General features: G+C 39.0%; 1 protein-coding gene across 1 annotated transcript in view; it reads right to left on the minus strand.

Moving 5' to 3' along the window:
• Nucleotides 1–12,380, minus strand: part of prickle2b (prickle homolog 2b) — a 90,558-nt gene extending 78,178 nt beyond the window's left edge. The window contains exons 1-2 of the mRNA XM_086087792.1: nucleotides 12,302–12,380; nucleotides 11,683–11,768 (exon numbers count right to left, since the gene is read on the minus strand). Coding sequence (XP_085943918.1) covers nucleotides 11,683–11,768; nucleotides 12,302–12,343 — 128 coding nt within the window. The 5' untranslated portion in view covers nucleotides 12,344–12,380. The remainder of the gene's footprint in view (nucleotides 1–11,682; nucleotides 11,769–12,301) is intronic.
• Nucleotides 12,381–22,719: the final 10,339 nt, after the last annotated feature.

Here is a 22,719-nt window from a genome sequence, read left to right on the forward strand (position 1 = left end):
ATGTGGCTCGATTAGAGCAAATCCATAATGATGTTGACACATCAATGGTCTTATTATTGTATTAGGGAGCCTACATTATATGTGATCCTTTGCAGAATATATGGCAGCCAATATCTCATCTGTCTTGAGGCAACGAAAAACCGGTTTCGACATAAATTTGATGGGGGGGAAATCAAATCATCATAATAATCGTTATCATCACACAAATCAACCAATCAAAGACAGTATTCTAATCTATAATGACAAATTGAGCTTATATTATTGATATATTTATGCTCAATGTGTAGTGACAGATATACAGCAAATGACTAAAATATTGATTTTAATGATTTATTTATTTTTTAATAAAGCTGTTAAATGAAGTTTTCAATCCCATCGGTCTTGTACATATTGATGTTCTGCTACTGTCATACTTATTATAATGTATATAAGAGTAAATAGGATAGATAGTAGGTGCCAATAGTGAAAAGGGTGCCAAAAGGGGGACAACTTACCCAAATCAGGTGAATGCAGATTTGTTTAAAATAGTCCAAATTATCAGATGGAGAGTGCATTCTTAAATAATTAGTCAAGGGTTGGCCTTTCTTCCTGGAATTATTCTTTTACACTCTCTCTTCTTTCAGTTCACAAGAAATTATTAAGTATCATAATACTGACACCAAAGAGCGTAAAGTGACAAAAACAGTGGTCAAACTTGTGAGACCTTCACATTAAATAAATCATAAAAGGATTAACTGTTGTGATGACTACTTGTACGGCCTGTCTGGTACTTATGGAACTAGCACGCAGGCTCGTCTGTGCTCTGGTTGTTCTGATAGGAATTGTGTGGTGTGGGAAAACCCCAGGACAGAGGATTAAAATGGAGATCGGGGGATTTGCTGGTTTAAAAGTGACCTCTGACTTAAACATACAGCAGCCTTTTAATTCTCATTCAGTTCTCCCACACGGGAGTCGGCAGCGCCTCAAATGTAAGTCAAATTCACTGTCACGGCCGAGCAAGATGACGAGGCTTTGCATACAAATGCGGCGTGACCTCAACTAATCTTTGGCTCAATGCTTGAATTTAATAATCAATGCTTTGCAATTAAATTGACTTGCCCTAGGTGATTCGATTATGAATAACAAATAAATTCCGTTTCATCATAAAGTTTTGACAGTACCGTTGTCTTAGCAGAATGTCAAACTGACTATAAGGTCTGGTAATTTCATTTAAGTCTGTGGGCCAGCTATAATTTTTTAATTTAACTAAGATTGTGAATATTTTCATTCATCCAGGTCATTTCCTTCTCAGATCATTGAATCAATCTCAGATGGACTGTTTTAGTTGTCTCACTGAGCGGTGAATGTGTGCGCGTGTTGGCGCACGCAACATTTTTTTTTTCCGTCAGGGTTTGTTAAAGGTTGCAAAAGGTTGCAAAGACATTTGCCACACAGTTTTTATGGTTCCAGTTTTTCTTGTTGCAAAGAAATTTTGAATATGTTCCAAATCTGATTGACTAAATATAGCATTTTGTTTAAATAAGCATTTATTTAATCTCTACATTCAGCAGTAAGTTAATTTGATTTTTTCATAATTGTGTAGACTTCATTTTGCACTTAATTTTAGGGATCATAGTTCCATTCATTGTACTGTAATTAATGCTATTGTGACTAAAATCGTGAAACCAATTTCTGCACACTTTCATTTGGACTCCCACCATGCACTACTTTTTCTCCAATTTTTGTGAGAATCTCAATTTACAAGAAAGTGGCGATGCCTGTTTTCGTTTTCTTTTTCCTGTCGCTCAGCACCCTCTTTGTAGATCACTTGAATGAAACACTACCTGTTCAGCTTGGCATTTAAGGCCCACTTTCTCATCTCATCAATAAAATCAGGCTTTTTTTTTCAAAGCCTTTTTGCACACAAACACACAAGCACACTAGTTGAAGAGATGCACAACGTCATTACAGTTCATTCAGCCAACGACATTCAGGTTTGACTCATCTAGAACTGTGAACAGAACCAAGACGACACTTCGCCTACACTCCAGACGATAAATTATGAAGTGTCAGACTGAGAGAAGGAGAGATAGGCAGGTAAAACATGACCACACTCCAATCAATACAGAAAAATCAGCCTTGTCTTTGTTTTTAATAGGCTTAGATCTAATTGAGCTTCAGTATTAGACTCTATTCTTTTTGGTCAATATGCTGATCAACTATACACACACTATTTGAATCAATAAGCCAATAAAATTCTTTAACACAATTGCTTCGATCACACATTGAGTAAATTAGTTTGTTCTTCCGGTGGGACTTTGGGTCTTTAAAGGTAAAACGATGAACGATTGATTTGATTTGATTTGATTTGAGAGAAGGAAAGAGAGAGCGAGAGCGAGAGCGAGAGCGAGAGAGAGAGACCTGTCTCATCAGTTAACAATTAACTTCTGAATTTGACATGCTTTTCATATGTTATGATGTGTGTGTCATTGGTGCTATAGCAAACTCAATTTTATCTAACAGTTAATGGGATTAATTTGTACTCAGGGCCAAAATCACAATCACTGCAAAAAGTCTAAGCTGTAGAGCACCTTCCACCCCAGTGTAGACTTTCTACCCATCTGTTCAGCTATATTGGAGGACGGAGAATATTTTTTGTTGATGCTCAGTAAAGAGTACACGAGATAAACAGGTTGTTTAAAAAGACATATTGCTCGATTTTGTGATAGGATCAGTGATCAGCCCCAAAAATGCTGATCGGGTAAAGCCTACGCCAGCCAATACCACCTATACCGTGCATCAGATTAAACATCCACTGATGGATTTTATTTAGCACCAGAAGTATTGCTTTTTCCTGATATTTTAAGTCAGAGGTGCTCAAGTTCGGTCCTCGAGAGCCCCTATCCAGCCTGTTCTCCATTTTTCCTCCTGCAGCACAGCTGTATCTAATGATCTGCTAATCAGCAAGCTTTGCAGAAGCCTGATAACGATCCTGATCGTGAATCAGGTGTGTTAGTGGAAAGAAACATGGAAAACAGCTCTCGAGGACCGAACTTGAGCACCCCTGTTTTAAGTAATGCCAGTCATCAGCAAATCCCGATTGCAGAAATTACAGCTTGCCACAATGCAGTCAGAAAGACAAATACTGTACGACACTCCTCTATTCAACATTTAACAGTTCAACCTTCCATAAGGAATTTAATGAGTTTAAATTGCTGTTCAGTCTACACACGCTAATCATTAGAGTTCCTTCAAATCGGCATGCACAACACAAGGGAGGGGGCGGAGATAATCAGGAGATCTTCTGAAGTGGTGCACCACTTGGGCCTCAATGCACTGCCATCTTTACACACAAACAGGATGAGGGAGGTGTGGAATGGATGCATGCAGGAGAAGTGATGGGGTGGTTTACACCAAGTATGGAAAATATACTGTAGTTTCCCACAAAGAATAATGTGATGAATTGTCAATCATATCAAAGTTGATTTTAAACCCTTTCACTTACTGGGAAAAAAAGGGAAAAAAATGAATTATTCACTATTGATTACAACAGAATCTCATATCAAATAGACACAAGAGGTTCTATTTTCTTTTTGCTTCTCATAATTTTAAATCCATCTAAAGATGCTAACATTAATGATATGGAAACAGACTTTAGCTATTTTCTGAGTGGAGATGACCAATAAAGTGATTAATAGTGAAATCAACCTCACAAGTTTCCCCTGGTGCATGGTTGTTGACATCAATAAATCCCAAGCTTACTGGCTCATCCTGCAAAATTAGAGCATCCAACGGGAGAAACCGTGACGATAAAGTGATAAATGTAATTAATGTGACTGAAAGCTTATGCACCTGGTGGGTGAGCTCTCACAACAGAATCTGAATGAAAATGAAGGCAAGCAGGTGTTCAAACAAAGTCAAATCTCTGACGAAGCAGTGATAAATGGTCTTCACTCCCTTCTGTGTAAAACATGTGCCTGTATTCAAGGCGGAAACTAAACACTAAATTATTATACAGCTGTAAAACGGCAATGCAATCTACCAAACTGTGTGCACAGGCATTCGGGGAGGAAACAGCACGGATGACTTTCTGAATGGGCTCTCTTTACTGTGTTGGAATTGAAGGCCTATATGCAATAAAGGCTACCTTGCTGTGCAAATGTCAGCAACGAGGCTGCATCTCTTTATTCTCAATGACAGGTCAAAGGCAATTTATCCCGCTAAGCCTTCATGAAGGCGTGGTTGAGCACCAGCGCAAAATCTGACTGAATCAGCTTTGAAAGTTAAGGGGCAATTACAGAGGTTTGCTTATAAGCAAGTGCCAACCATCGTTTTTCTGTGTATTGTCAAAACAAATGAAGTCATCTTTTACTGTATAGTTATTTTCATTTGCAAATGTTATTATTATTATATTACAATGTTACACTTTTCATCGTCATTCATTTTACGGATACCTTGAATCTAGGGATGTCAGTTTAAGTCACTTTTGTGATTTAACATGGCCGAAATTAGCAACTGATTATTTGTAAATAAATCATATAATGGAATTGGATAACCGCTCACTGATTGTTCTTCAACCTTATTTTCAAAGCCAGTGTTGTATTGAGAAGAATGAGGGGGCACAAATCATTAGTTATCGCTCAACAAACCACTTATAAGAGTTGACATCAGCGTGGACTTAGGATACAAATATTCTATGAGTTATTTATTTTTTTGCATACAGTACTATGTTGAAAACCCCATCTTCAAAAATATGCCGACTACTGCGAATCTAAATGCATGAGCACCTGTTAGAGATGACCTTGATAGGGGGCGGCTAAAAATGCTGGTGATGTGGGACAAAGTGACTGGAATTAATGCAGGAGCTTCCAGAGGGCATGAGAGATCTTTACACAGCTGTCTGATACAATAAAGATCAAGTGTGTGAAGGGAAATATGGTGAGGTTAACAGATTCACTTTGTAGATAAAGCAGCTTTCTGAGCTGAAATGCAACACACATCATGTGCTGTAACCATGAATCCATTCATGTAAATGTTTCTCTTGTTGGCAAACACTTGCAAGACTTACTCAAGTTTCAGATTTTGCGTCTCAGTATACTTTTGCCATCACATCCAAATGCCTTTTATGTGCCTTGTGTGAACCAGGTTGTATTACTTTAAGTGGCAATTTAACTTCAGGTTGCATTTGTTAGACAACTTTGCCTCCTGCTGGTCACATAAGGCAGACAGCTGGGTGAAATCCAGTGATGAGCCATCCTTTAATGCTACACCGGATTTATGTAAGGTTTTAATTATACAGAATTTTAGTATTAGGCGGCATGTAATAATTAATTCATCTATTCATTTTCTGTACTGTTTATACTGATTAGGGTCACGGTTGAGGTAGAACCTATGGCAGTTGACTTTGGGCAAGTGGCCTAGACGGGTTCCCAGCCAATCACAGGGCACATACATATACCCAATCAACCATACACACTCAAATTCATCCCTTTTGATAACCCAGGTCAAGCCTAACCTAACCTGAGAGGCAAATGTGCTTGACTCGGCCAAATAGGAATATAATGGTTATATAATTTCCCATTTGGACTATAGGCAGAGATGGATTAAATAATTTCAAACTCATAATAATTTCAGCAACAAATGTAACACAGATAACATGCTCATCTTGTCCAAGCAACAATAGAAAATTACTAATGACACTGAAAGTAACCAAAGCAATTACAAGCACACAGAAGTGTAGTAACACGACACTTTGTAGGGGTTTCCTGTTCCAAGTTCAGCCTACCTGGGAGATAAGATGACACTGCCCTTTGTGTAATGCAACACAGTGCTGTGTAGCAAGCTGACACCATTGTTGTGGCGAGCATATTGTCACATTCAATCAACTCACACACACTCATTCTAAGTTGTGTATGGAATATTTCCTTTACTTTAAATCTCAAACCTAAACGTGATCATCTTTGAAAATATTACAGTTTATGATCATATTTAATTGAATCTCCTTAAAAATGTTCTGATAAAACAATAATACTTTGAGTTGGTATCAAAACTGGAGATTGAACTGCCACATAATATCTTATGCCCAAAAGTCTTGTTACTAGAGGGTGTCAAAATTAGTGCGTTCATTTTGAGTTAATTTAAAGTTCCTTTAATGCCACAAATGTATTTAATGTGCAATTAATGGCCGCTACTTACTTAGAAAGCCTGTACTGTGGGAATTCCAGTCGCAACGCAGCAGACACATCCACGTCAAAATTTATCAGTAATTAATGTAATAATAATGCATATATTTGTGGAGGCTGGGGTTAATTTGTATTTTAATTTTATGTGCAGAATTTCACAAGTTACTTCATATTAAAGATTAGACAGCTCTTAATATGAAAAGAAAAATGCAATGTCTTGCAAATTCAATTCTGCCATCTAGTGACAGAAAATTATCTCAACACACATCAATATCACACTCGTTTTTTACAGTAAAATACATATTTTTAATTTGAACTCAATTCGATGAATTATTATGAAATTGCTGTATCAATGACTAAAAGATGCAGCCATATTTCTATTAGTTTAACATTTGTTCCCACTATAACAATAAGAGTATGAAAACTTCGGAAAAAATATTCTATTGTACATTTTATTGTACATTAAAAACAAATATACAATTGAAATAGCTTGACATCCCTAATTGTTACACATCAGAGGTTGTGTCAGGGCCTCCTTTCCTTCGCTCAAATCTTAACGTCTACATACAAAGTGAGAAAATTATCTGTGCAAATGTCTCCATCCCGTTACAGTATGTGCTTTGGAATTCCAATACTTGGAGTGGGAATTCATTGGAATTCAGCCAAGACGGACCTTGTTTCCATGACAGCAATGCATCATGCTATCAGAGTACAAAATAGTTTTCTCTCAATAATGTGCAGACACAATGTAGAGTTAGAGAATTACATGGAAGAAAGGGGGGAAGCGAACATGAAGAATAATAAATAAAAAAACAATGATGTGGGCAGGAAGGGGTAATGGGAAACTAAGAGAGATTCATTCCAACACTGACCCAAAGGTCAAAGTAAGATTCTTCACGGCTCCCATGTTTGTTTTACCTGAGAACACCAGCCATACATCAAATGATTCCCGTCCAAATCACTTCAAAACGCCCATTTTCACAACACATCTCCTCTAAAAGACAAAGCACACCATTTACACAACAAAACGCCCAGTTTAAAAAGTCGTTTTTCTCCTGACCTATAGATGTGCTGCCATGCGCTGCAGATGTGCTACAAGAGAAACCCTGGGAGAAGACAGCAGGGCGCGGAGTGTTTTTGTCCCATTACAGAAAGAAACTCGGCTTCAAGACGGCTGATCACCTCCTTGCCAACAGACACACAGCGTTAGCAATAAATCTGCTAAGTATCTATTGTGTGGCGCCGACCACCAGTGGCTTCTTGTGTCTCCTCGGCCACCGCCCCCACTCCTCTAACTGAGTCTCCTTTTTCTGCGGCCAGATAGCCCAAACCCATTCATATGTCTTGGCGCCCTGACAGGTTTATTTGCCAGGCCATCTTGTTAACACAATGACTAGCAGGCCGGGCTGTGTTATGTAGATGGCGCTGGGTTACCGAGGGGACAGACATCAGGAAGCCATTCAGGGTTGGGTTAAAGCTCAACCTCAAACCTCCATGTGCTACTGCAGCCACCTCCGCTACCTTCTTTTCAGCAGTTTGCCTTTCAGCTGTTACTTACAGGGACAGCCTTTGTCCATGGTCAGTCAATCCTGAAGTAAACCGACACTTTTTAATGAACATTTGACATTATGCTGGATGGAGGAAATGAAGGATGCAAACGGCAATATCCCACTGCTTAAACCCTCTTTTATAGTCTGATTCACGTCTGAACCTACAAGTCAAGCGTAATCTTTTAGTTCTCTAAACAACAGAGCATTGCGAAGAAGAGCGCCCTATCACATTGCATATTTACCACAACACTTGTGGTAATAAACCTGGTAATGAGTCTCATTAGCTAAGCCAAGCATTAATAATGCAAAGGGTGTGTTGTTCAAGGAAAAGCTTCTCCTGTTCTAACGTGCCTCAACCAGCCAAGTGAGCTTACCAAATTCCAACGACGCACAAGTTTTAGGTACGTGACTGACAACAACCTCCAACACAGGAATATGTTTTCTTTACCTCTTTTAAAAGTTTTTTGTAGAGTTGACAAAATGATCTCATGCTGAAAAAACAAAAAATGCACACGAATGCTTCCTTCTACCATCTTTTAAATAGGGTTTAAAGGCATGCAGTATACATATTGTCGCTGTCCTGTGAAAAACATGTCAATTTTTGTCTTTAAAAAAAAAAATGTTTACGTATATGGGATGAAAATGAATGCAGACGTCCCAAAAACGCAAAAAAAAAAAAAAAATGGGCACTTTACAATTCAACATTATGTAAGTGATTTTGTTGGATACATTAGTAGTGCAGTCAACGTGCACTTTCCCGGACTTTGTCAACCGTTAAACATATTTTGCCATTGTTGTTTTGGATGTGACATTATGCCTGACTGAAAATAACACAGACTACAATTTCTAGAGATTAGAGAGAAACAAAACAGTGCAGAGATTTTAAACAAATCATCCTGCAAACACATTTTCAAAGGTTTGTTTGTATGTTTGTGTATACAGCTTAGTGGACTAGTGGTAGAGTGTCTACCCTGAGACTGGGAGGTTTTTGGTTCAATCCCAGGCCGGGTCATAACAAAGACTATAAAAAGTTGACCCTTTTGCCTCCCTGCTTGACCCTCAGCATTAAGGGTTAGAATTGGGGGGTTAGATCACCAAATGATTCCCGAGCGTGGCTCCTGCTGCTGCTCACCGCTCCCTCAGGGGATGGCTCAAATGCGGAGAACGAATTTCGCCCCACTTAGATGGGTGTGACAATCAGTGGTACTTTATTTTCGAGCACAAAAATGCTAGTTTTTTTTTTAAATTCAAATCAGGGGTCTGTAAACAATCCCTTATGCTGAGTGCAGACTATAGAATACATACAATTTAAAGGGATACTTGACTAATTGAGCCATTTTCAGCAGTAAAAAGTTATTATTTTGTCCAGAATTAATGTGATACTGTAACTTCATTATTTTTCATGTACAATTAATACCGTTAAAAAACAATTTTTCCACTTGCTGTTGATTGAAGATGACATCACCTGTGCTGAGGAAGTAGGTAATGCAATCATGGCTCAGTTTGCTGAAGAAAACAGGTGAGCCATGATTGGTCGTTACCTACTTCCTCAGCACAGATAATGTCATCTTCAGTCGACAGCAAGTGGAGAATGTGTTTTTAAAGGTATTAAATGTACATGAAAAAAAATGAAGACATCACATTAATTATAGAGAAACTATAAACTTTTTACTGTTGAAAAGTATCCCTTTAAAGCCTGTTTGTCAGACATCATGATGAATTTTAGTTGTTTTCTTTTTTTTTGTTTCTTACACACCACTAATCGCAGACACCGTATTATGATTTTATGTTTAGTAAGTTGCCAGAGCATTCTGACTCTATCATAACATTCTTCCCACCGTGCATGATCTGGCTACGGTCAACAGACACACTAAACTATAATAAAGGAAACTCCTGCCGTGCGGAATGAGACCTTGCAGATGCCAGCCGCTTGATTCAGCAGTAACATTCTTTTAGCAAGCAGGAAGCAATTGTTTCAGATTCTACAAACACAGGAATGTCGGGACGAAAACTCCTATTTCAGTAAATATAACATCTTAACACACATCATTGTCTTGGGGAAAATGTTTACGTAGGCCTGGGTGATTTTAAACAAGCAATAGAGGACTCACTACTGTGTTGACTCTGAATGGAAATTGCCTCAACACACATGGTCAACTAGCCATAAAAGACAAGCCTGACCTTTTGCTCTCCCTAGAAGCCAATGCAGTTGAAACACAGTAAGAGGATAAAACATTGCCTGAGTGTTTTATCCAAGTCAAGAAGTGCCACTACAACATATAGTTCCTTGGCACCAATGTACTACTTTCCAAAGCAGGGCTTTGGCACCATCTTGAGGCATCTCTGGGAATTTCAGTAAGAGCACAAAAATGCACATAGGTGAGTTTTTCAGTTGAGGATAGGTTCCACATAAAAGATGTGAAAAGGTGAGGGATTATCATAGTGTGAAAAGTAACTCAAGAAGTGTGCAGTATATGTGTGTGTGTGTATTGGAACAGTCCAACCAACCCTATTTCATTCACATTTGTCAGCTGACCATAGAGACTAACAACATGAACAACAGTCCGTGTGCTGTCTCTGTCTCTCGTATATCTAAACTCTTTTGGGTCACATGAAGTCCACCACATTCCACAACACATAATTACGCCAGCACCTTGCAAAAAGACAGGAAAACAAGTTTATATTAGCTTGAAAGTGAGGTAGTAAATTATTTGTGATGCAAGCATGATTTTTGTCCTGGACAAAAACTTGTCGGAGCTGTAAAACAGACAGGCAGCCTTCAGAAGTCTCTGTCCACAGACAGCATTGATCCCTGTTTGCTGGAGGGGAAAGAAGTTTATTTTATTGTGAGCCAGCAAAGACCGGCAATTAAAAGGCAGCATTCCTGCGCCGGCTGTTGCTCCTACAACCGTTTACTTTACGCCAAAGGAGGCTGAATGATACTCAGCGTCTGATTCTTTTTGGACAACCCCATTGTTGCCATATTCAAGTTTTTGGTTGGCACCACCAAGCTGTTATTTGTTTAGTGGCATGAGGACAAAACAACAGCACAATAAACAGCCTTGCCGTACGCTTTCTTCCGACTGATCCAGGCATAATCGCTAGCCGCCGCTTCCAGGCCACTTTGTTGTTTGAACTCTAACACCAAGTTGGAATTCCTAACCAGCACATATTGTACACTGAGGTTTCGTTTTTTACACAAAGTGTGCTTCAGATGACACTTGAACAGCTCATAACATCTCCTTCTTCCCACAACATAAGTGTCAGTATTCTTGGCAGGTTATGGGAGTCAGCTGATTCTGATCAACCTCTCAGGACTAATGTGATGCTTTGCGTTTTGCATTGCTAGAGCAGAACTGCACACATTAGTCACACTTTCACACACTAACCTGAACCACCTGTGCTGCTTAGCAGGATCACGTTCTTTTTACAGTACACAATGCATAAGTAAATGCATGCTTTCTCAATGTTCCCTCCTGCAGCTATTCAGGGAAAACAATGCTCTTTTCTGAGTAGTGTAACTAGCTAAATGTTTAAAGGCACCTGACAATTGTAGGGGGCTAAATGAATACTCGATGTTGTTCCTGCAGAAAAACAAACATTAGGAAGAACGTAGTCACACGACATGTATGACAACCCATACATTTATATTTTATGTGTCTTTTACAGTACAATATGGTATGGATGACCCAAAGTATACAATACAGTTCCAAATCAGTGCAAACATTTGGTAAATGAATATGACAGTGTCAAACATTTTTATCATCTTTAAAAATGGCAGAATTCACTTTAATTAGATCTGGTGAATGGGAAATTCTTATTTTAACTTTGAAAGTTGAAAACTTATATTTTCTTGACCAGTGTCTGGACTGAATACAGAAATAATTTCTCATGCTGTCACTAAAAATTTGCATCTGAAATGTGATGTTTTTCTGTAATTAGTCTTAATAAAGTGAAGTAATGCAGATTACCTCCATTTGTGCTGGGTGAAGCCCGGACACTGCTCTTTAGAAGTGCAGTGAGACAGTCCTCTCTGCGGCTTATCAGATGACTTCGGCTTGGAAAACACACAAAATGATCATTTTGATTAAAAAATAAATAAATAGTGGTAGGCCTAACCCAAGTTCCAGTACAGAACAGATACTTTAACACTTAAAACAAACAGATAGATAGATAGATAGATAGATAGATAGATAGATAGATAGATAGATAGATAGATAGATAGATAGATAGATAGATAGATAGATAGATAGATAGATAGATAGATAGATAGATAGATAGATAAAGTTTGACAGCCCAATGAACTACCTTAAAATAAATCCCTCTCAGTTAATCCTGTTTAAGTATCAAACTTTACCTCTCATTGCTAGAAAAATGGACGTGCTCTCACCGGAATTCTAAGCAGATGTAATATAAACAATTTGCATTTTGACGTGTGCCAGTAACAGCAAACGTAACTCGATGCCACTACTATAGCAACGGGACACAAACGAATACACTGAACAGCTAATTAATTCTTTACGAACGTGAGTGATTCATTGATTCTTATGAAAAGAGTTTTAGCAACAACAAAACTAGTTGTCAACATACCGGTCTGCGAGAATCTCTCTTCTTCAAGCTGCGACCGAACATGTCAGGCTGATTCCAGGAGGACAGTCGGGCAGACAAAAGGCGGATTGGAGAGTAGGGGTTCTTGTTCACTTACGACTAACGACAAAAAAAAAAAAGGAAAAAAAAGTTTAATTGCTGTCAAGGGCAATTTTGGGATGTTCTGGGTCGCAGCTCCACCCTGTGGTGCAAACAGCCAATCACAAAAACAAACATTTCTAATAATAATAATCATCATCATTATTATTATTATTATTATTATTATTATTATTATTATTATTATTATTATTATTATTATTATTATTATTATTATTATTATTATTGGTGTGTCTGCAATGTTGATTTAAAAATGTTATTTTGTACATTAGTATTAAGAGCTATGTCAAAGTTTACTGTAGTATAAAATGCACAAATGTGGTGACATTAATTTGTAATGTATCTTTTTTTATGTTACTACTCTCATATTGCTTTCTCACAAAAAGAGTTGACTTGTACTGAAGTAATAATGATCTTGTCTATTTACTCACAAATTAGTGTGAAATCTTGGCCGTTTTATTGAATGCGGAAGATGATGTACTCACAGAAATCCATGGCTTATTCTGTTGTATGAATGGAGACAGGTGATACATAAGTTTATTGTCCTTTCTGCCATCCATTGGAAGATAATTTAGTATTATAATTTTAATAATAATGTATATTCATAAATTCCTCTAAATAAAACTCATAACTGAAATTGTGTAATTTTAACTTCCACAAAAAAAATATTACTGAAAATAATTCTTTAAACACAGATGCTTACCTTCCCCTCGTATCTCTTTTATTAGTCTTATTTTATGGAAAAGCCAAGTAACTGCTTTTCTCACAACAAATGGTGAAAAAAGGCGGGTTTTTGTGTTATTGGCGGAGGATCAAAGGGGACTTCATGAACAGAAAGGAACAATGTCATGCATCGCCCAAAAAAATATCCCATTTACTGACCATATAATCTGATTGCTCTGATGGAATCTCTAATGCCGTTAACGACCTCAAAGGGCCAGTTTTGCATGATATCTGAAGTGACAATTAATCCGGCAACAATTTCAATCAAGGTCCAGAAGCACAAATGGAGAAGGATTAGAATTAAATTATTTTACTTTTCTTTTCAAATTTAAGTCTCACACTGTATATCTATCGTACTCTCACGAGATTACAAATGTTGTAGAATTTGTTTGTAATATGCACTAGATCATATATATAATAAATTGGCAATCTCTAGCATTGTTGTAGTGTGGTAGAGTAATAAGGATACTGTTTTTAATTGGAGCCAGTAGGTCTAATACAGTTAGTTGTCCACTCAATGAATTTTATTTGAGGGAAACAATGTGTTTGGCGTTGAGCGTCATCACGTTCACCTCAATTTGGTGATTTGAGGTGAACCTGATGACGCTCAACACGAAACGCGTTGTTTCCCTCATATAAAACTCATTGAGTGAAGTTCTGTCAGTGTGCGGGAATTTTTCTTTCTGGTTGTCATACATGAGCTCCTGCTGCCCACCGGCACTTGACCATTGGCGGCTGTGCAAAGACTCTTCTCCATTGACACTTAGTTGTTCATTATGATTGCCAAATCATAAATGACAACATATTTTATGTCTGTTCTTTGGTGTCTGCAATGTTGAATTTATCTTTTTATTTTGCACATTAGTATCAAGATCTATGTCAAAATGTAGTATCAAATGTACAAATGTGGTGACGTTACAGTTTCTCTCCATAGGTTGGCACATTTCTTGAAACTGAGATGACATTTTCAAAACTGCAAGCTCATTTGGCCAAACAGACTTACATTTGTGCATGTGAATCAGTTAATTAGTAAAAGCACATATCTATCCCAAAACTGTTCACACATGCTTCACTCCAAGTTCCTTTCCCAAACAAAGAGTCGATAGTCACAACTGCAAAGATCCTTCTCAACTGCTTTGGCTCATCTGCATTCACTTAGTGCTTTTGCCAAAAGTAACTTGGATGATTTTGCACAAACCCATAGATCATCTGCAAAAGCCCATATCTCTCCCAAAACAGCTCACCTATGTATCAAAATCAAATTTAAGTAGTCAGTGCCCCCAAAATGCATAGTCCCTTTGGCATTCTGTGAGCACTGCAGGTCAAAATCATTTGATGTTTTGTCACAACAGCAGAGGTGCCGCTAACAAAATACAATTATATATAAAACTGAGGGGGAAAAAATTATTTTACAAGACATACTCCACTCACAGTCAAATAAATTGCAACACTTTTTATTGACGCAAAGTTACTTACACATTAGAGTGGAACAAAATAAAGTGCAAACCGTAATCTGTATATTCATGAAAAACTAATAACTAAAATTATAGCGCACACCATAAATGAAGAACCAACTACTGTAACACTTTCACTACACAGTAAATTCTGTCAAGTAAATTTGACTCTTTTTAGAGTGGGGCCAAATAGACTCAGTTTTAGAGTAATATTTACACTTGGAAGAGTGTAAAATAATGAAGTGAAAAATAAATAAGTAAAAGTCACTCAAGGGTTGAGGAACAAACTCACGACCTTCAGCTTGGGAGACAATCGACGCCCTGAGCAACAGAGCTCCTGCTGTGTGTTACTGTAGTAAGTATATCGCTCGTGTCAGCTGGAATTTTCATAACTGCGAGACCAAAAACATCTTGGAGCTAAGCAAACAGTAGAAGTTGCATATCTCAGGTGGTACTGCAGCCGTCCCCCAACCTGAATGTTCCTCAACCCTTCAGTGACTTTTATTTTTTTTGTCAATTCTTTATTTTACTCTCTTCCAAGTGTTAATATTACTCTAAACTAAGGCTATTTGGTCTCACTCAAAATGGAGTCAAATTTACTCTAAATAGAGTCAAATTTACACTATAGAATTTACTGTGTAGTCACTATTGTCACCTTCCCGCTGCTCTTTGTTTGGTCAAAGGTTTTCATCCACGTCGCAGCCGATATTTTCCCTTGCAATGCTGCGAGGAAAAAACGGCGTGAATGTCTCAACTATCCTCTACACTGATCCCCTGTGATATGCTTGACTAATTTTGACAATTGGACAGATGATTTTGCATATTATGACTTACACACTGAAATTCTGCTGAGGACAGCTATTAGACTGATCTATCCATTTTTGAAAATGTGCTAAATGTGGGCACATTGTGCTAACTGTAGGCTAAATGTACACAACTATTTGCACAGATCCACAGAGGCAATTGAGACATGTACTAAGACATTGGCAATTTGATGAAAGCTATGAGAGATGCCATTCAATTGAGACCAATTGTAAAGTAGTTTTGGGATTTGTCCATGGTATTTTGAAAATGTCATCTCAGTTTCAAGAAATGTGCCAAACCTATAGAGAAAAACTGTCATTTGTAATATTACCACACTCTCATACTGCTTTCTCTACTTCTCGCAAAAAGAGTTGGCTTGTACTGAAGTAATAATGATCTTGTCCCTATTTACTCACAAATTTGTTTGAAATCGTGGCCTGTTTAATTGAATGCGGAAGATGATGTACACACAGAAATCCATGGCTTATTCTCTTGTATGAATGGAGACAGGTGATACACAGGTTTATTGTCCCTTCTGCCATCTAATGGAAGATAATTTAGTTCTTCTTTAATTCCTTTACCAAGTGACACTGACATGGTAACTACAACAAATACCTGTAGTATTTGTATTAAACTGCATAATGGCGGATGGATGGATGGATGGATGGACGGATATATGGATGGATGGATGGATGGACTTTTAGATGATGTGATTGCTGACAAAAGCAGCAAGATGAATTCTGAAGTGTTTCGGGCATATACTGTATGTATAGCACACCAGTGACTACTGTTCGCTTCAGTCTGTACTCTCTGTTCCCATTCAGAGCTTTGAGTCATCTGACAATGTCAGTCGCACCCCCACACTCTACCGTAATTAATTTTACATTTGAAAAGGAAAAGATTAATCCATAAGCCCTGTTGAGCTCAGATGGAAAGCTTTCCATGCCCTTCATAAGGGTCATTGGAGAAAAAAGATGACCTGAGTGCTATGGTCCAGTTGTAGGCTATATTAATATTTCCGGACACACATTTAGCTCAAGGCTGTCTTCTGATCTATCATGTTGATTCTTGAATGGCCATGCATGAGCAAATTGTAGTACAGCCTGAGTGTAATTGCTGCCCCGAAATTGGACTTTTCAGACTATTCTGCAGTCTGAGTAAAAATTTGGAATAACAGTGGGTGGATCATAAAACAAATGCGGTCTGTGCCTTTAATTCATTAACTCACAAAGACTTTGCTGAAAATGTTCTTTTGTGTTTATTTAAGGTTCAGAGTCACTCTTCTGTCTAAAATTAGAGATTCCCGCATTTATAGTCAGGAATTCAGATTCCGGAACAAAAGATTTTAACAACTTATTTGCAGTGCAAATTTTCAGATAACACTTTTAAAATTGTTATTATGCAAGTTTCATGTTGTTTATATACACACTACTCAAAGGGCTCTATTTTCAAACTGAAAACAAAAATAGGATGAGATAGGACACAACTGCAGTAATGATAGATAGCTGTTTATTATTGGACGTTTCATCAGTTGCCATGTTTAGACACAGCTCAGTGGAGTTCGTGCAAGCAAGTCTCAGTAAAGTCACCCAAGATTAATGTGAGGAATAATGATGACAATGTCTGACCCTGGGGCACATTGCTTATAAAGTCGCCCCATTAAGTCTAAATTAAAGTATTTAAACTCTTCTAGAAGAAACAAAAACAATTTTGTTCTGTTCATTTCAGGTTCAAAAGTGAGACAAATATTGCAGTGAGTTAGACTTTGAGTTGCACCTGTCATGAGGGACGTGAGTGATTGAGGGATGGCGGACACAAATGCAGGAAAATAAGGCAGTGAAACAGAAACAGGAAGTGCAATGCGTGGTACTTTAATGAGACATAGGGAAAAAGGTGAGCAGGCAACCATGACTGGAAAGGATGTGACTGGACTGATCGCCCTGACTGGACGTGACGTGACTGGACTGGTCATCGTGACTGGACTGGTTGCCGTGACTGGACGCGACGGGACTAGACTGGTCGCCATGACTGGACAGGACGGGACTAGACTGGTCGCCATGACTGGACAGGAACTGATTTGCCTTGACTTGACTCGTAGTGGAGTGGCTATGACTTGGCTGTGACGATGGCTTGGCTTTGGCTGTGGCGAAGATGATTTGGCTGCCACAATGGCTACTTGGTTGTGACAAAGACTTAACTGTGACGAAAACTTGGCTGTGATGAAGACGGGGCTGTGACAAAGACTTGGCTGTAACAGAATTGGCTGTGATGAAAGCTTAGCTGTGACAAAGACTTGGCTGTGACAAAGATTTGGCTGTGACAGGCTTAGTTTTGACGAGACGAGACACATGAATTTCCACACATATCGTCAACAATGCTCCCACACTAACTGGACAGACACAACATACTAAGGCCCCGTCCAGATGGAAGCAAAGTTGTCTTCGTTCCTCAAACAAATCTCGTACACACAGAAGCATTTCAAGACTTGCGTATGTCCAAAAGAAGACGCTGAGGACGTTTAACGGCTGTAATGTATATGCCAAGTCTGGAGTGGCGCTGTAGCGCAGCCACTAACAGAGAGCGTAAAAGAAGAATCAGCGAAGAAGACGAACACTTTTAAAACAAACTTTATTGTAATCTACAGAACAACATGGAAAAGACGAACACAGGAGAAGTGACAACGGCGGGTGACTCAAGTACAACACCGCTTATTGAATGTGGGAATAAAGAAGCAAAATATTTTGTTGCAAAAGCATAAGCAAGCTAAGGAGGCTGCGCAAAACAACTACGACACGGCTATCCGCCATTGTTGTTGACAGACTGACGGTTTGCGCACAGTCACGCGAGAATTGGCGCATACGTCATCAAAGTGCGACAATGCGTCGTCATCGAGCTGCGACCATTACGTCATCACTGGAGGAGTATCCTGCATATGGTGTCCAGACGGACGCGTACGGGGCGCGTTTTGAAATCTTTTTACTCTGGAGCCCGGTTTCAAAAGTGATCGGTTTCAAACTCCAAAAACCGAGCCATCGTGTGGACGAACGGCCTAAACAGTAAGAAACTTGAGAGGATACATTGAAACTGGCTTTCGTGTGGACGGGGCCTAAACACACCAACGCTAATTACCTGACAAAACACACCTGGGGAATACACAAGCGGCTGAGGGCACTGATAGGTTGACACACAGGGGAAGGGAAGACACACAGGCGGACATGGTTACACAAAACGAGACGAGAGGAAAGACAAGGAACACAAAACAAAACATTGAACACACAGACAAAATGGAACATGAACACACAAAATCAAACAAAAACCAAACCCCATAGAACCGAAACATGAAAGCACCATCCATCCATCCATCTTCTATGAAACTAGAAAGGAGCCTGGTCCCGTTCTACCTCACATTGTCTCTAATGTCTCACCGGTGAAGCCTGTCGGCATTTATTCAAGTTCAAAGAGCAGCAAACTGCAAGGTAGCCGAAGTGACACTGAGAAGTGTTGGGAACATCTAGTGCAGATTTCAGCCGCTCAGCTCTAATCCTTGTGAGAAGGTCTACCAAGAAAAACTGCAGAGTCACAAGGAAGTCAATTTTTATCCTGTGCATATTTTTATTTTATATCCAGGACTTTTCCACTGCGGAGACTTACATCCTTCACTATCCACTACAGTACTTGCAGTTCACACAGAATTCAAAATAAAATAAAAATACTTTAATAAAAAAAAATTTAAAAAAAGAATTAAAAATAAAAATAAAAAGATGAGAAGAAGATGAGCACTGTTTTTTTCTGCTGTACATTTATGCCAGTGTAGGTGAGAAAATAAGATCTGATCAACAATTCAAGCTTGCAATGGCCATCTTTAATGACAATTACCACGTGGTGAATGTGATGTTGAAATACACACCTTATTGTGTTGATGTTAAACACAAAATAAGATTTTCATTTGTTGTGTGTAAGGCATTTTATTTCCCCATGACATCTTTATGTCTGTATAACATAAATCATGCTTTTCATATGGAAATGCAAAATTTTTGTTCACAAATCATGCACATGTGACATATTTTAAAGCCGATGAACAAATCTCTTGATAATGCATTGGAATGTATGGTCCAAGCTCATAAACTGTACATTCACAAGACAAGGTATAATAAATATTAGCATTTGAAATACATTACACTGCAGAGTATACAACTGAAGTGATGCATTTACAGATACCTGATTAACATGTGACAATTGCATAAAAACGAGATAAATACTTCAATATTCCAATAATCCCTTCATCTGTGTCACCTGAGAGCCTGCTGGCCTGAAGTGAAATATTGGTGCAATGTGTAACAAAATGTTTCTGTCCCATCTCCTTTTGATATGATGGCAGGCTTCCGTACAACTGTGCTACATTTTTGCTCCATCTTCCCTTTATGGATTATTTGAGAAATGAGAGGTATGAAATCATAAAACACAGTGAGTGTACCATGACTGGTTCAAAAAGGACAATAAGAGACAGGTGATAAGCAGGAACACCAAACGAACATGTTGGACATTCACAATAAAGTACAATAGAGTACAGAAGGTAACAGTTAACATAATTCACGTGGAAAGATCTCACGCTGCTAGAACTACTTGTGAGGTCTCTCCGAGGACGGAGCTGTGGAGAACATCTGCAGGGTATCTACTGGGGTTTTATTGGGCGGAGGTGAAATCCTTCTTTCAAGCTACACCAGTGAAGATAACCTGCGTGTTCTCTCAAGGCCCATTGCTTTACTTTGTCATGCTACCTGACACGGATGCCAGAACGCAGAGGAATTTGTTGCACATTGTGTCTGGAAATGTAATATCCAACCATCTTTCGACTGGTGTTTCCGTCTGTTTGTTTATGCCTATGCATTTCTCCTCCTCTCTTTAACTGATCACAATACAGCACCAAAAAACATTTGAAAATGCATGTCAGGTACGACAAAGTAACGAAATGCACCTGCTAGTGAATTGCGACTTGTTAGGCTTGTGACTGTGTGAAGTATGGAGAAGGTCCTTGCCTTGTCTGTTCCAGCATGACTGTTCCCCAGTGCATAAAGCAAGGCACATAAAAATACACTTGGATGAGTTCAGTGGAATTTGAGAAAATTGATCTCAGTTCCTCAAACATCCATCTATCTACTTTTCTAAACCAGTTGCCCGTCCATATCAGGGTTACATGTGAGCTGCAGCCTATCAAAGCTTACTCTGGGCAAGAGGCTCGGTACACCCTGAACTGGTCGCCAGCCATCACCATTCGCTCAAACATCTTTGTCATGAACTGGAACGGCGATTTTGAGTCAAAATCATCCATTTTGATGAACGGACAACGGTTCCCACATACACACTCACTCACAGAATAATTTTCCCACATTTCGACGAACCCCAACTCCAATCAATTTGAGATGTTGTGTAAAATGTAAATAAAATCTAGGGATGGGCAAGTCAATGCCAATAACAGGCCTTATTTGAAGTTGTAATCTGATATCAGTATCGGTTGCCCTCTTGTAGCCTATTTATAATCAGGAATTAGAAATGAGAAGAATAGAAAAGTCCTATTATTTTCATGTAATTTTAAGGAAACACGCTATATTGGGATTTTCAGGTCTCTCTGTGAAATTATTTTTCATTGTGTTTTTTTTTGGGGGTGGGGGGTGATTTTATGCATCAAAAGCACTATAGTGGTATCAGTACTTGGTGTTAGTATCGGCGACTACTCATGAGTTGAGTAGTTGTACTTCTATCAGTCTGAAAAAAAGTGGTATTGGACATTCCTAATGAAAACAGAATTTGATCATGTGAAAATTCTTATCAAGCTACTGTATATTCAATTGAATATACTCCAAAGCAAGATGTCAAATGTTCAAACTGATTAATGTCAATATGATTTTTTTTCCCCCCCACATATTTTTTCATTTAGATTTTAATGCTTGCAACACATTCCCAAAAAGCTGGGACAGAGGTAAAAAAACAACAACAACAACAACAACAAAAAACGACTGGGAAAGTTGAGGAATTCGCTAAAATCACCTGTTCTGAACGTTGCACTGGTGAACAGGTTAATTGGAAACAAGTGAGTGGCATGATTGGACATACAAGGAGAATCTCCAAAAGGCTCCATTGTTCATAAGCAAGGATGAGGCGAGCTTTACCAAGTGTGCTGTGGTCTGACGAGTTCACATTTCAAATTGTGTTTGGAAATTCTGGACGTCATGTCCTTTGGGCCAAAGAGGAATAGGACCATCCGGGTTGTTGTCAGTGCAAAGTTCAAAACCCAGCATCGGTGATAGTATAGAGGTGTGTGTGGCCATGGCATGGGTAACTAGTACACCCCTCACATTGCATAGATTGAGAGTGTGAGTACTGCCAGCAGTCCAGACCTGTGCATTATCCATCCATCCATCCATCCATCCATCCATCCATCCATCATCTACCACTTATCCGGGCTTGGGTCTCGGGGGCAGCAGCTTTAGCAGAGGAGCTCAGACTTCTCTCTCCCCAGCCACTTCAACCAGCTTCTCCGACGGGATCCCAAGGGGTTCCCACGCCAGCCAAGAGACATAGTCTCTCCAGCGTGTCCTGGGTTGTCCCCGGGGCCTCACGCTGGTGGGACATGCCCGGAACACCTCTCCAGGGAGGCGTCCAGGAGGCATCCGAACCAGGTGCCCGAGGCACCTCAACTGGTTCCTCTCAACGCGGAGGAGTCGCAGCTCGACACTGAGTCCCTCCCGGATGACCGAGCTTCTCACCTTATCTCTAAAGGAGAGCCCAGACAACCTACGGAGGAAACTCATTTCGGCCGCTTGTATCCGGGATCTTTCGGTCACGACCCACAGCTCGTGACCATAGGAGAGGTTAGGAACGTAGATTGATGGGTAAATAGAGAAATCCTTCTTCATCACAACGGACCGATACAGAGTCCGGATCACTGCAGACGCTGTACCGATCCCTTTCCCTTCTTCACATACACAATGCGCACATTGATGTCACATCCACAGACAGAGAGAGGGGAATTTGAACCCAAATCCTATCTGAAAACTACTGGCCAGAGTTCCCATTATGAACAGCTAAGGTGTTAATCTACTAATTAAAAAGTTTCAGTCATAAATAGTAAAATAAAAAGGCTATTGGAAAGATATTTTTGGGCACATTTATATATTAATATGAAAACCCCTCAATAAAGTTCAAGTTGAAAAGGAATTGCCATTGTATTCTTTATTTATTTATTTATTTTTGCTTGTTATGTTTTACACAACATCCCAACTTTATTGGAATTGGAGTTTGTACTTCCTGTTCATATAATGGCCA

This window comes from Leptonotus elevatus, chromosome 10 (assembly GCF_054856555.1).
Source record: "Leptonotus elevatus isolate MCC_2025b chromosome 10, RoL_Lele_1.0, whole genome shotgun sequence".
In the NCBI taxonomy this organism is placed as follows: domain Eukaryota; kingdom Metazoa; phylum Chordata; class Actinopteri; order Syngnathiformes; family Syngnathidae; genus Leptonotus; species Leptonotus elevatus.